The following is a 13,556-nucleotide window of genomic DNA, read 5'->3' as shown; positions in this document are numbered from 1 at the left end:
CCACTTAGCTGTAGCACGGTGCTCTTGGAGCTTCCTCTGCGGCCCAACCTCACGGAACTCCTTCATGTACCTGCCACACCATTCTAACACATCACCCGGTCTAGGAGCCACCCCACCATGAAGAACCGAGTTCGAATGGACCACAGATGCCATGATATCAACAAGAACAAATCAAAACCATCTACAGACAACCCAGCTTCCAACACCCCCAAAAAAGATACAACATCAACATTTTTATGTACCTTCATTTGCTCCCATACCCCACTGTTCCTCCACACATCCCTGTTACCCCGAAAACCCCATAAAGCATGATAAACATCCTCATCATAATTCTCGAAACACCGAAAACACTTCTTATCAATTTGCATACCTCGATTCGCAAGCGCCACCTTCGTTGGAATCAGGAATGGCTAATCTTCCATATGAAATGTTTGACCTTCGGAGGAATCTTTCATTTTCACATACGTTTTCACCATTCCATCATCTTTTTATTGTCCAACTGAGCCTCTCTTTCCAACATATCACTCGCCAACAGATACCCACTGCGAACAGAATACTCACCATTCTTACTATAGTGTCACATTACTTTATCCTCAACGCCCGCACCAATACTCAGAATACCCAAAATGAGCTCCGCATCATCACCATTAAAGACAACTTTAATGAAAGTTGAATCCCAAGTACCATCAGCACATTTTAGATTAGTAACATACATTTGGCTAGGAAGAAAAGGTGTATCATGGATCTTGAAACTCACCGGCCGCGACAGCCACGGATCCTAAAGCACACACACATTACTACCATCACTAATGCGCCATCTATACCCTTGTTTGATAAGCTCCTTACCCCACACCAAACTCCTCCACACAAATGAGGCATTAGTACCACACTTTGCCTCCAACACCACCCCATTAGGAAAATAACTTGCTTTAAGAACTTGAGTACATAACGACTCCGAAAATCTAATACAACGCCAAATCTGCTTAGCTAACAAAGCTTTAATAAACAACCCCAAGTCCCGAAATCCCAGTCCCCCCTTCTCCTTCGGTCTACAAAGATAGCATTATTTGCACCAGTGGATCTTATTAGCGTTCTTAGACGAACCCCACTAAAATCTCGCCGCCATTCGGTGAAGACTATTAATGATACTCTTAGGCAAACGAAAACAACTCATAGTGTAAGTAGGTATTGCCTGCAATATAGCTTTAATTAAAACCTCCTTTCCAGCCACTGAAAATAGAGACACCTTCCATCCCCTAACCTTGCTCCAAACTTTGTTTTTGATCACATTAACGAGCTCTTTTTTCGTACGACCAACAAACGAGGGAAGTCCTAAATACTTCCCATAATTCTCAACCACTCGTACCCCCATGACCGCAGCCAATCTATCCCTTATTACTTGAGGAACCGCCTTCCCAAAGCACATTTCAGATTTATGGAAATTAACCAATTGCCCAGAAGCTTTACAATAATTATCCAATATCTCCTTGAAAGCCTCACATTCCTTATCATCAGCTTCAAAGAACACAAGACTATCATCCGCAAAAAATAAATGGGAAACTATCAACCCATGTCGGCCAAAATTAAGACCCCTTAACCTACCTGCATTCTCTGCATGTACAATCAAACTCATAAAAGCCTCAGCACAAAAAAGAAACGAGAACGGAGAGAGGGGATCCCCCTGTCTCAACCCACGGCTAGGACTCACATTTCCGACCACTTCCCCATTAAGCATAAACGAGAAACTCACCGAAGTAATACAAGCCATGATCTTATTCACCCACACACCATCATAACCTAACCGCAACATCATTGCCTTCAAAAATTGCCACTCCACCCGATCATACGCCTTTGCCATGTCAAACTTAAGCGCAACCTTCATTCCATTCCGAAACCAATTTTTCCTCATACAATGCAACCCTTCAAACCCCACAATAGCATTATCATGAATTAACCGACCATGAACAAAGGCACTCTGAGAAGTAGAAATGATAGAACCCAGAGAACACTTCAACTGGTTAGCCAAACATTTAAAAATAATTTTACAAATAATATTACACAAACTAATCAGCCAAAACTCCTCCACCTTCTTAGGCTTATCCACCTTGGGGCATAATGTAATTACTGTATCATTTATACAATCAATAGAAGCATCATTATTAAGAATGTTTAAACACACCGAAATCACATTATCCTTAATCTTAGACCAAAACCGTTGATAAAAAAGAACAGGAAGCCCATCTTTACCTGGTGCTTTAGCCGGGTTCATCTGCTTCATTGCTGAAGTGACCTCCTCCTCCGTAAAACCTCACACGAACTCGCTATTCATCTCAGCTGTAACTCTATGCAGCACTGCATCCAATACCGCATCCATAACTTCATCATGTTCCTCTAAAGCCTTGAATAAAGTACTGAAATCCCCAATAATCTTCTGCACCAAGACCCGATCACTGTGCCAAACTCCCATACTATTAAACAACTGCTTAATCTCGTTTTTCTTTTTACGAGCAGATGCCTTGTGATGAAAAAACCTCGTATTTTGATCTCCACTATCCAGCCACATTGCCCGACTCCTTTGACGCCAGTACTTCTCATCCTTATCCAACAACCCATTCAATGTTTTCTCAGTATTTTTGATAGCTAGCCAATTGCCTTGATTTTGCGCCACCTTCAATTCATTCAATAAATGTCGCACCTTAGAAACCCTCTCATCATTCTCCTTCTTCTTCTTCCTATTCCAACAGTGGAGAGTTGTCCCACAATTATTCACCCTTGCCCTAAAATTTCCCATGGAGTGTACTTCCATACCATCATACCAAAACTTATCAACAATGTCCACACTCTCCTTCTCCTCACACTAAGCTTCCTCAAAGTGAAACCTACCCTTTCTTCTAGTCGGTCCATACAAATCATCCAACTGTCTAATTGGAACATCCACCACAAGGGCCCTATGGTCTGATTCAAACCAATCAAGAATAGTAATATTCGCACCCTCAAATTCTGTTAACCATTCAGCATTGCAAAGACCCCTATCCAGCCTCTCCATTACCCCATTTACTTGTTGTCCATTACACCAAGTAAGTTCAGTTTTATTAGAGCAAAAATCAATAAGCCGACAATCATCAATTGCCTCCCTAAAGTTCTCCATAGCACGAGGAAGTCGCTGACGGCCTCCCAGTTTCTCAGAAGATGAGACAATCTCATTAAAGTCTCCAACACACAACCAAGGTCCCAAAACCTCATCCTTGATTCTCCTCAGCAGTTGCTAGGAAAATTGTCTTTGCGAGGCCTCCGGATGACCATAAAAACCCGTAAACACCCATGGTAAAAACCCCTGGCCAGCTACTCCCACCACAATGTGACCGTGAGAACTAGAATCAACTCGTAAATTCACTTCATTACGCCACAACAATAACAACCCACCACTCAAACCCACCCTATCAACAGAGAAATAGTGTTCGAACTGTAAACTTCTACTAACCTGTTCTGCCTGGCCCCTATTTAATTTACTTTCAGAAAGAAAAATAATACTCAGACTAAGCTCCTTCACATGGGATTGAAGAGCCCGTAATGTCCAAGGATTCTCGATTCTTTGGACATTCCAACTAAGGATTTTCATTGATTAGATTAGTTAAGTAAATATCTATTTTTTTAAAAAAAGTTTAGCAAGATGACCTAATGTAATAAATAAGTAATTAAAAATTATAAAAATACTTTTATTACACGTCATTTTTTTTAAAAAAATTATATAAGTAAAATTAAATTATACAAATTTGCTAGTATTGCATATTAATATATTATAACTATAACGAATAAATATATTATATCATCAAATATATACAATAATATTTGATAATTGATATATCGTAGCATTGAATATATATTGTAATAATAAAATTATTGAGATTTTTTCTATTATAGACCAAAAATAGATGAAATTTACATTTATGGCCCTAAAAAAGGAAATAAACAAAAGTGGAAACTAAAAAGTTGGTAATTACAAAAATACCGGCTGAGAAAACGGAAACCACCATTCTCAACCATTTTTCTTCCAAATGTACCAAGAAATTTCTTCGTGACCCAGCGATCCAACCCCAACAACCCAATCTCAACCATTTTTCTTCCAAATCCAGCAAAATCAAAATCTAAAAAAATGTAGAACTCCTAGGAAACCAGCTGAATCCCGAAAATCCAAAATCAAAAACGAAAAGGGAAAAAAAAAACCAGGAAACCTCCATTGATGTACAAAAAAAACTCAAAAACAACAATCATTGAACAAAGAAATCGCGATCAGAGGAGAAGAACCGAGTAGAAGGAGAGCTGGAAATCAAAGAAACTCACCCATGATTGAATCAGAAGGAGAATTGAAGGTAAACAAATTTTTTCATGAACGTGCAAAAAAAATTTTAGTGTAGATGAATAGAAATTTGATATTAATTGATGAAAACCGGATTAAATTGAAAAAATAATGAAATATTGATGAATCTGAGAAAAAAACAACAACGGTTTGCATGAAAATAAACATTAAGGCATATAAATAGTTGCTACAGTGTTTTATTCTGAAACTGTTGTTTACAAGTTGTTTTACAGTGGAATAATAGTTGTTTGGGATCTAGAAACTGGAAAATATGAATCTACTGTTATTAATTGGTGATCAGTTTTGAAATAGTTGTTTGATAGTTGATTTAACCTATATAAATAGTCGGTCAGATGAAAGTGTTAGATGCATAAGTTATTGTTGGAAATAGTTGTTTATTGGTTGTTTTGACAGATTAAAATAGTTGTTTGCAACTACAAAAACTGAACCAAGTAAATAATTTACATTATTTCAGGAAACGGAACCATTACAAATATTGGTGCAGAGCAATGGGCATTGGGATGACAACAGAAACTATGTTGATTATGAATCAAGTGGAGAATTAATTTCGACCAAGTGCACTTTTGAGGAACTAATGAGAATAATGATGGAAGAACTCCAATGCAACCATGAATCAACACAACTACAACTGAAATATCAACTGAAGGAAGGAGGCCAACCACTACAAATCAAGGATGACAAAAGTCTGTTGTTCTACATAAAGCTATTAACGAAGGAGGTTGATTTCACAAGGTACCCATTGTGTGTGAACAAAACCAGTAACACGGCACCACCTAACCAAACAATGGTGTGGAACAATATGATCATGGAATCGTATGAGAACAACGCAGCACAGGAAGACTTGCAGCAACCTGGAAACAACACGGCAACAACTTCCAAGCAACAACTATCTGCGCAGACGATGGGATCTGGTGAAGTTGATGCATTTTTCCTAGAAACAGTAACAGTGTCATCAGAATCAACCATACAACAACCAGACAACAACAGAGAAAAAACTACAGCAGTAGATGAAGATTTTGACTTCACCGACTATGCAAAGCTTGTGGCTGCAGAAATGGTACAGCAACTAGAAAACAACCAGGAAGAAGAAGAGGAAGTGGACAACACAGAAATGATGATCATCAATGACAAACGACATGAAACAATAGAGAAGGGGCAAATTTACAAGGACAAAGAAACATTGATAAGTACACTATGCTACTTTGCAATCAAGAAGACATTTCAATACAAAGTAGTGAAATCTTGCACAAAAGAATACAACATAGTGTGTTTGGACAACAAACCGCAAATGGAGTTTAAAGGCTACAAAAAATGGAAACACGAAACATTCATAATAAGGAGCTACGAAGAAGAACACACATGTGCAGTTACAATAAGATTTGGAGATCAACGACAAGCTACATCAAAGTTGATAGCAAGACTTTGTAAAACCAAAATTCTTGAACACCGAAAACAAAGTGCAGCCCTGCGTACATAAAGACAGAAATGAAAGACAAATACGGAATAAAGATGAATTACATGAAAGCATGGCGTAGTAAAGAGCGAGCACAAACCCAGCTACATGGAAATGCTAAAGAGTCGTACAATCTCTTGCCTAGATACCTGTACATGCTACAGAAAACAAATCCAGGTAAAAAAAAATTTAAAAATTTTACTTTGATAATATTTGTGGAAAAACAGTTGTTTTTGAGTTGTTATTTCGTTGAGTACATGTTGTTTGAAACAATCCTGTTTGATTAAAATTCAGGAACATTAATAGACATAGAGAAAGATGATGATGACAGTTTCAAATATGCATTTGTTGCATTGAATGCTGCTATAAAAGGTTGGCCAAACTGCAAACCAATCATCGTGGTAGACGGTACATTCCTAAAGGCCGCGTATGGAGGCACGTTGCTCACTGCCAACACACAAGATGCAGAATCTAAAATTTTTCCACTAGCATACTGCATAGTTGATTCTGAGAACGATAAATCGTGGGAGTGGTTCTTAAAAAAAATAAGAGAAGCATTCGGGGTTCGAGAATGTCAATGCCTAATATCAGACAGACATGAAAGCATCATCAAAGCAACTAGGAAAGTGTTCCCTGAAATAACACATGGCTACTGCATCTTCCACCTCTTGTCGAACCTCAAAACAAAATTCAAGAAAAATGCAAAGCATTTCAGAGTGCCATTCTTTGCAGCTGCAAAAGCTTACACAGAAATGGAGTTTGAATTCCATATGAGGGAGCTAGACAACTTGGATAAGCGCATAAGACCGTACCTGGAGAAAATTGGCCATGAAAAATGGTCAAGGTATCATTCAGAAAACAACAGGTGAAAACTAATAAGGAGGATAAAATTAATGATATGTTCACCTATTTATAGCGTTGTATTTGCGTTGTTTTTGCGTTGCGTTTGAGTTTTTTTTCCAAAAGTAGAACTATGACAGAAACTGTCCAAATTGTAGGTACTCTACCATGACATCAAACATAGCTGAGGCACTGAACTCAGCAAATTTAGCAGCAAGGGAAACACCAGTGACAACATTAATGGAGTGCTTGAGGGCACAAATGCAAGAGTGGACATACAATAATAGAAAGGAGGCACAAAAATGCACAACAAGGCTGACACCATCATCTGAGAAAAAACTCATAGGGAACTATGTACAGTCATTGCGACTAACAGTAAGTTCAGATTATCGTTCGCATAAAGTAAAATTAAAACAGTTGTGTTTGCATAGTTTTTTGGTTGTTTTAAAGTTGGTTTAAAACTTGCAGGTGAAACCAGCAAACCAGAACCTGTTTGAGGTGATAGATGAAGACAGAACAAGAATAGTAAACTTGAAGGAGAAGACGTGCACATGCAATAGATTTCAAAAAGATGAAATGCCATGTAACCATGCAGTCGCCGTCATGAAGGACTTGAACATAAACACATACAACTACTGTGCACAATACTACACATCAAAAGCATGGCTGCAAACATATGAAGAAACAGTATACCCAGTTGGAAACGTAAGAGAATGGGAACTTCCAGATTTTTTTGAAGAAATCATAGTGTTGCCTCCAAAGGAGAGAATCAAGTCTGGAAGGCCGAGGAAAAGAAGAATGGCAGCAGCTTGGGAAACAAAGAAACAAAACAAGTGTGGCAAGTGTGGACAAAAGGGACATAACAAAAAGACCTGCAGAAGAATTACAGCATAGAAGTGGAAACAACTACACATCAACCAAAAAACAACTATATTAAAACATTTAGAAAACACATACTGCATATTACGATTGGTTGTTACATACATTTTTTTATTGTGATTTTTTATGTGGAGAGATATTGATAATAGGGAATTGGTATTATTATCATTAATATACAAAAGAACATCAAATATTATAGATAACTAATTAAATGAGTGGAAGAAGGTTGAAATTAATAAGAAGGAAAAATAAACTACATAAAGTGATTACAAATGCAATTTAGTTGTTTATCAGATGGTTGTAATAAGGTTGTTAATAGTATCTTTTGTCATGAGTAAGAGTAAATATAAAGATTAAAAATCCAAAAATATGAACAAATTAAAAACCAATTCCAATTAAGAAAAAAACATGATAGAAACAACAACTTGTCTATGATTATGAACATAATCTGGTAATAGAAAAAACAAAAGCTACATAAAAAAAAGTAGTATTTCCAACAACAACCAATAGATAACTAAGACAAATTCTTCTTTGGACCCTTTGGAGGAGCCTCATCTTCACTTTATCAATAAATTCCACTTCTTTCATGCGAGCATACTTATAGAACAACACGACAAGCCTATCACGGTGTTTCTCAACATCAAATATGGGAGGAATCGGTTTCATATCAATAAAGTATTCGGCGAACGATGCAACGAAACAACCACAGTCACTGCAAAACAACCAAAAAACAACAGCAGAAAAACTTAGAAAAGGAAAATAACATTACAAATTTTAAAAACATTTGAAAATAAAAAATAAAAACAACTTACTTCGAGGTTTGTTGAGGCAAACCATCAACCTTAACAACTTCGAAAGGGTCTAAACAAACCGGTTTGTTTTCCTTTTTGAACTCATCAAACAAAGCAAAAAAGTGGGGCAACAACACCGCAAATGGCTGACAAGCTTTGATAGCGAGACTATCTTTCATAGCAGTCGACAAGGAGTTGTACATGTACACACGCCTTTCCTCAATATTCAATCGACCAAGAATCCAATGTGATTCAGTCTCCATATGGATGATAAAGAAAACATGATCGCACAAATGCCAAGGGGAACCACATAACATTTTTCTACCTCTTATATAATCAGCAATGGCATGCTGGGCAGTTATCAAAGAAAGATTTTTTTTCTGTGCAATAATTTTTTCATACAAAGCATGAATGGTTTTGAAGAATAAGCAATCGGTGGTTGTGAACTTAACCTTTGGCTCCTTTGCATACTTTCCTTTTTTACGTAGATAGTAAAAAATGATGTCCAGATGCTGAACAATAAAAAATGAGAAATGTTCGAAAATCAGAAAATGAATTATATTTCAACAACTAAAAAACAACCAACAAACAACATGAATAAAACTATAGACTGAAATTTTTGAAAAAAATCAAAAGAAAAAATAAATTAACTTACAGAATTAGTCAAACATTGGCCAGGATATGCAAGCTTGTGGAACCACATCTTGGTTGCAACATCTTCCACGCCAAAACGAAAAGGGGGAACAATCTTATCCTTACCCTTCAAGTAAACCTTCTCCTTATCATGCCTAACATTTTTTAAAAAAAAAGTGAAACATAAATAGTAAAGTAAAAAACAAAAAATACAAAAACACAACAAAAATGCTGAAAATAAACACTTACGGATCTTTCTTCGATCGGCGTCCTTCACCAAGCCACAAGTCAAAATCAATCTCGTCTTTATGTTCTACATCTTCACCAATCTTATCATCGAGAGGACACAACCCAGCCACATACTTAACAACTCCATAACCAGAACCATCTTTAGAACTAGAAATGGAAGAGTCATACTCCATAAACGGAGACGTCAGCGCTATGGGTTTCTTAGATTTCCTCTTGTCAACAAGAGGAGTTTCTTCAACGGGAATTGGGTCATCTTCAAGTTCAATGTTAGAATCAACATTGAGACCTGTTGCACCCATCTAATATATTTTTTCCACAAAAATGAAAGAAAATAGACAGTGTTAAACACAAAAAGTATGAAGAAACTAAAAAACAACCAAAAAAAAAAAAATATACCTCAAAACAAACAAGACGACGATCCGTAACCTCAACATTTTCAGAAACTGAAATCTGTTTACAAGGATCACCACCAATTCCATCTGAAGACATCTGTTTATATATGGTATTAAAAAGGAATTAGAGCATGGTTAAAAAATAACAACCTTTACACAACCAAAAAACAACACAAAAGCAACATTACCATAAGCTCAACTGCTTTTACCCCGGACTGAACAGTAGCCTCAACATCTATTTGAGTAGGGCCGTCATTGAAATCAACGAAATTCTTGATACAGAAAATAAAGGAAAAAGAAAATGGAAAAAAGTGAAGTTATTTTTTGTGAAATACTTCAACAACTAAAAAAAAACTACATAACAAAATAAAAACAACAAGTAAAATAATAAGACCAACAATAAATTCCGAACAACAAAATCTACAAACACAGCCATATAAATAACATAATAAATACAAATAAATAGTCTGAAAATAGTTGCAAATTTCTGAAAAATAAAACATAACAAGAGACATAACAATAACATAGAATTACAAGAGCACTACCTAAAACGGACTTACAACAAAATAAACCACACAAAGTAACTAAAACCTAGTTACATTGTCTACTTATCTACCTTCTCCTCACTATCAGTGGCATCATCATCACTGCCATTATCATTTTTTTCTTTTGAGTCAGAATCTTCATCGGCTTGATCATCCTTCTCTTCACCTTCACTACCCTCCCCTTCGTCATCACCCATAACATTCTCTTCTTCATTTTCATCAGTTTCTTCAGATTCATTTAAATCAAAATCTGCTTCATCACCACCTCCATCATCATCATTGGAAGAGTCACTGCCTTTTTCCTATATTGAAATTACATATTAAATTAGTATAAAACAACTTAAAAAAAACCGAAAAACAACTATTGAAAAACTAAAATACCTTGGCATAGGAATCGGCAAAAACAGTAGAAAACTGTGTCTGCATTGAAGCCATCTGAGCACCAAAAGAAACAAACTGTGCAGACACAAACTCTTTCAACTCAACCAAATCAGATGAAATCTTCTGTTGGGAAGTATGCAACGAATCGATCTTGACCTCCAACCCATGAAATTTCTCAGAAAAGGCCTCAAGCTTGACAGAAATGTCACTCTGAGCAACAGTTGGCTCTTCGGGGACAGGAAGACTCTTGTAAGAGTTGAAGTCGGTGTCGAACTTGAAACTGCTCAGTTTCAAAGCTTTGAACTCACCAGCCGTGGGCCTCATATTTGAAAGTTGCAGCTGACCAAAAAACACCAAAATTAAAATTTCAATTATAAAGATTAATAATAATAAAAAACAACACAAAAACAACTACTGAAAAACCAAATTACAACAAACAGATATACCTTATCTTTGGAAACATCAAAGATAGTAGTCTTCAAAACTTTGAAAGTAGGTTGACTATTGCATGTCCACTGAGTGATCCTTGGAATACGAGAGCTTTCCTTTTGGCAGTACTTACCTTTCATGTACTTACAACACTCGTAGAACCAAACTTGAAGAACATGAGGACAACCAATCAAAGTGTAAAAAACACTCGGCCTCTTTCCCGAACTCTTTGCCTTCCTAACCCCCTCAACCCAACTATCAAGCTTACCCTTCAATGAGGAAATAGTCAATTCAAAAGAACTCCGGCCCCAAGCAAATTCATTGTACCTCCCACTATCTACAACATCTAAAATAGACTTGGGTACATTTTTATGCTTAGTGCCACTAAGCAAGAACCACTCCACGAAATACAAAACTGCCAACTTCACAGCATCCTCATCAGAATCACCCCACCTCTTGGTGGTAAAACATTCCCTAACAGATTCCTTAGTGATAGAGGACGAAGTTGGCCAATATCTTTCACAAAGACTATTAACCTCTTGCTTAAAATCTAAGACACTACAGTCACCTTCACAGTCTAACCCAGTAATCAATGCAAATTCCTCAATGCTAAACCTAAGCCTAACACCGCGTATCATAACCCACAACTCAGCATCATTAGGTTGCTGAACCTCTCGGAGCAACAACCCATGAAACACTTGGGGTTGAACTTTAAAATCGGGAAGGTCAAGGAAATGACCAAAACAGGTTTTTGAAAAGATTTCAAGCTGTACATCTGAAAGACAAGATTTAATGTTCTCTATCACCTGGAAAGTAGCAGTGGAAAAGGCTTTAGCAATGAACAGATTCTTCTGGTCATATATATAATCCCATTCCTGTAGCAATATAAACAAAATAAATCAGGACAAAAACAAAAAAAACTAAAAAAAAAATAGAAAACAAATAATAAAAATAATATTTTTTTTTTAAAAAAAAGACACCTTAGCAGGATTTTTCTTTGGTAGGTCAAATCCTTCAACCTTCACTGAGGTCCTAGCATGGACCTGCAACAAAAAAGAAAAACAAAAGCAACAAATCTTAGATACAATAACAATGAATATATGAAAATGTAGTAACCAAATTACAGCCAATAAAAAACCTAAAAACAACGTTTTCCTAAACCCTTACAGTATGATAAATGTAAGAGATAAACAACTTTCAAAAAAATATAAACAACTAAAATAAAAACAACACTGTACAAACTCGTTGTTATGAAATTTCGAAAATGGTAGTCGATAATAGTAGTGTGACAAACAACCGAGAAAAAACTGACAATAAACATATACAAAACTAAAGAATAAACTGAAAGATCTGGTTGCAATTGAAATTAGTAAAATGCTTTTCAATACCAATAGTGTGTAAAACAACCGAAAACAAATTCACAAAAAACATATAACCAACCAATGGGGAAAAGCAATTCAAAACTGTGACAAAATACGAATTGAACTGGGTTTTTTTTCAACAACCAAACAACAACTGAATAAAAACAACAAAACAACATCAACCACAATACATGACAGAAATACATAAAGAACACCAAAAAAACATAAAAACATCCTAATAAACACCTAAACCAGTGACCTAAAAAGCTCATGTAAAAATTAACACAATAAAATGAAACCAAGCAAATTTAAATTACCTTTGATTCAACTTTGGGCTTTTGGTCCTCACCATGCACTTCATCCTCAAAATCGGAATCTGAGGAAACCTAGAACAAAAAATGGGGAAAACTTTAAATCATCAAATGTAACACCAGAAATAAAACAACCAGGAAAAAACTAAAGAAAAATTTAAAAACAACAAAGAGAAACTTACATCGCGTGCAGACTTGGAAATTTTTGCTCTCTTAGTCTTAGGAGCATCTACTTTAACAGGAAGGGCTCTTTTCTTAGAGGCCGATGTCTCTGGAACATCAGCCACTAAATTTTTAGCAATTTTTTTTAACCCCATTTTAGGTTCGACTTTGGAAGTAACAGCTGGAGCCTTCTTCGATTTTTTAGAAACTTTCTTCGCCGGAGATGGTGATTTCGAACCACTTCTAGTGGTTGCCATTTATATAGAGAAAAAATAGAGGAGGAAGACAATGTAGGTTGAGGAAAACGTGGGTGAGGGCTTGGAGAAGGTGATCGTGGGAAGAAAAAATTGGTTAGGGCTTGATAATGGTGATCGTGGGAAGCTCTGTTTGAAGAGTGGCTGAATAAGGTAGATGAAAAATTCAAAAAAAAAAAAAAGAAAGGATTTATGAGGTGGCGTGCGTGTACGTGTGTAAGGAAGAAGGGAAAAGGTAAAATTGTAATTATTAAACTTTTTGAAAAGTAAAATTGAAAAATGTAAAAGTTAAAAATGTTTAAAAAACCGTGTAAGGATAAAAATGTAAAAAATGTGTCAATTTTAACATGAGGTGTAAAAATCTCAAAATTATATAGGGAAATGACCCTTAGTACAGAGTTTTATACTTTTTTTTATTCATTTTTACGTTTCTTTTATTTTATTTTCACTTTTGTATTCTCATTTTTTTTATTTCTACATTAAACATAATTTTAATTT

The 13,556-nt window shown here is 36.0% G+C and overlaps 4 protein-coding genes across 4 annotated transcripts; 2 read left to right on the top strand and 2 right to left on the bottom strand.

Moving 5' to 3' along the window:
* Nucleotides 1-4,095: 4,095 nt before the first annotated feature.
* Nucleotides 4,096-5,855, top strand: LOC115713408 (uncharacterized). The gene is made up of 2 exons (XM_030641891.2): nt 4,096-4,370; nt 4,833-5,855. Exons 1-2 carry the CDS (start codon nt 4,344-4,346, stop codon nt 5,853-5,855), a joined length of 1,050 nt encoding a protein of 349 aa, XP_030497751.2. The 5' UTR covers nt 4,096-4,343.
* Nucleotides 5,856-7,864, top strand: LOC115712562 (uncharacterized). The gene is made up of 4 exons (XM_061113369.1): nt 5,856-6,008; nt 6,126-6,696; nt 6,830-7,046; nt 7,140-7,864. Exons 1-4 carry the CDS (start codon nt 5,864-5,866, stop codon nt 7,563-7,565), a joined length of 1,359 nt encoding a protein of 452 aa, XP_060969352.1. The 5' UTR covers nt 5,856-5,863; the 3' UTR covers nt 7,566-7,864.
* Nucleotides 7,865-7,985: 121 nt separating this feature from the next.
* On the bottom strand, nt 7,986-12,291 carry LOC115711291 (uncharacterized). The gene is made up of 11 exons (XM_061113577.1): nt 12,283-12,291; nt 11,951-12,013; nt 10,988-11,845; nt 10,542-10,880; nt 10,232-10,462; nt 9,804-9,887; nt 9,620-9,712; nt 9,224-9,522; nt 8,997-9,129; nt 8,363-8,853; nt 7,986-8,262 (listed from the first exon to the last, which is right to left on the bottom strand). Exons 1-11 carry the CDS (start codon nt 12,289-12,291, stop codon nt 7,986-7,988), a joined length of 2,877 nt encoding a protein of 958 aa, XP_060969560.1.
* Nucleotides 12,292-12,639: 348 nt separating this feature from the next.
* LOC133036695 (uncharacterized) lies at nt 12,640-13,061 on the bottom strand. Its single transcript, XM_061113370.1, has 2 exons — nt 12,825-13,061; nt 12,640-12,717 (listed from the first exon to the last, which is right to left on the bottom strand). Exons 1-2 carry the CDS (start codon nt 13,059-13,061, stop codon nt 12,640-12,642), a joined length of 315 nt encoding a protein of 104 aa, XP_060969353.1.
* Nucleotides 13,062-13,556: the final 495 nt, after the last annotated feature.

Source organism: Cannabis sativa, chromosome 4, assembly GCF_029168945.1.
Source record: "Cannabis sativa cultivar Pink pepper isolate KNU-18-1 chromosome 4, ASM2916894v1, whole genome shotgun sequence".
Lineage (NCBI taxonomy): Eukaryota > Viridiplantae > Streptophyta > Magnoliopsida > Rosales > Cannabaceae > Cannabis > Cannabis sativa.
The sequence above is the reverse complement of the archived record's forward strand: the minus strand, read 5'-3'. Positions and strand labels throughout refer to the sequence as shown.

Excerpts from the sequence above, each read along its gene's own strand:
- LOC115713408 (XM_030641891.2), top strand. The coding sequence starts at position 4,344 with ATGATTGAATCAGAAGGAGAATTGAAG. Across the intron at positions 4,371-4,832 it reads AATCAGAAGGAGAATTGAAG|GAAACGGAACCATTACAAAT; the intron begins GTAAACAAATTT and ends ACATTATTTCAG.
- LOC115712562 (XM_061113369.1), top strand. The coding sequence starts at position 5,864 with ATGAAAGACAAATACGGAATAAAGATGAATTACATGAAAGCATGGCGT. Across the intron at positions 6,697-6,829 it reads TATCATTCAGAAAACAACAG|GTACTCTACCATGACATCAA; the intron begins GTGAAAACTAAT and ends TCCAAATTGTAG. Across the intron at positions 7,047-7,139 it reads TACAGTCATTGCGACTAACA|GTGAAACCAGCAAACCAGAA; the intron begins GTAAGTTCAGAT and ends TAAAACTTGCAG.
- LOC115711291 (XM_061113577.1), bottom strand. Across the intron at positions 10,463-10,541 it reads TTGCCGATTCCTATGCCAAG|GAAAAAGGCAGTGACTCTTC; the intron begins GTATTTTAGTTT and ends ATTTCAATATAG. Across the intron at positions 9,130-9,223 it reads CGCCGATCGAAGAAAGATCC|GCATGATAAGGAGAAGGTTT; the intron begins GTAAGTGTTTAT and ends AAAAAATGTTAG.
- LOC133036695 (XM_061113370.1), bottom strand. The coding sequence starts at position 13,061 with ATGGCAACCACTAGAAGTGGTTCGAAATCACCATCTCCGGCGAAGAAA. Across the intron at positions 12,718-12,824 it reads TTTCCAAGTCTGCACGCGAT|GTTTCCTCAGATTCCGATTT; the intron begins GTAAGTTTCTCT and ends TTTTTGTTCTAG.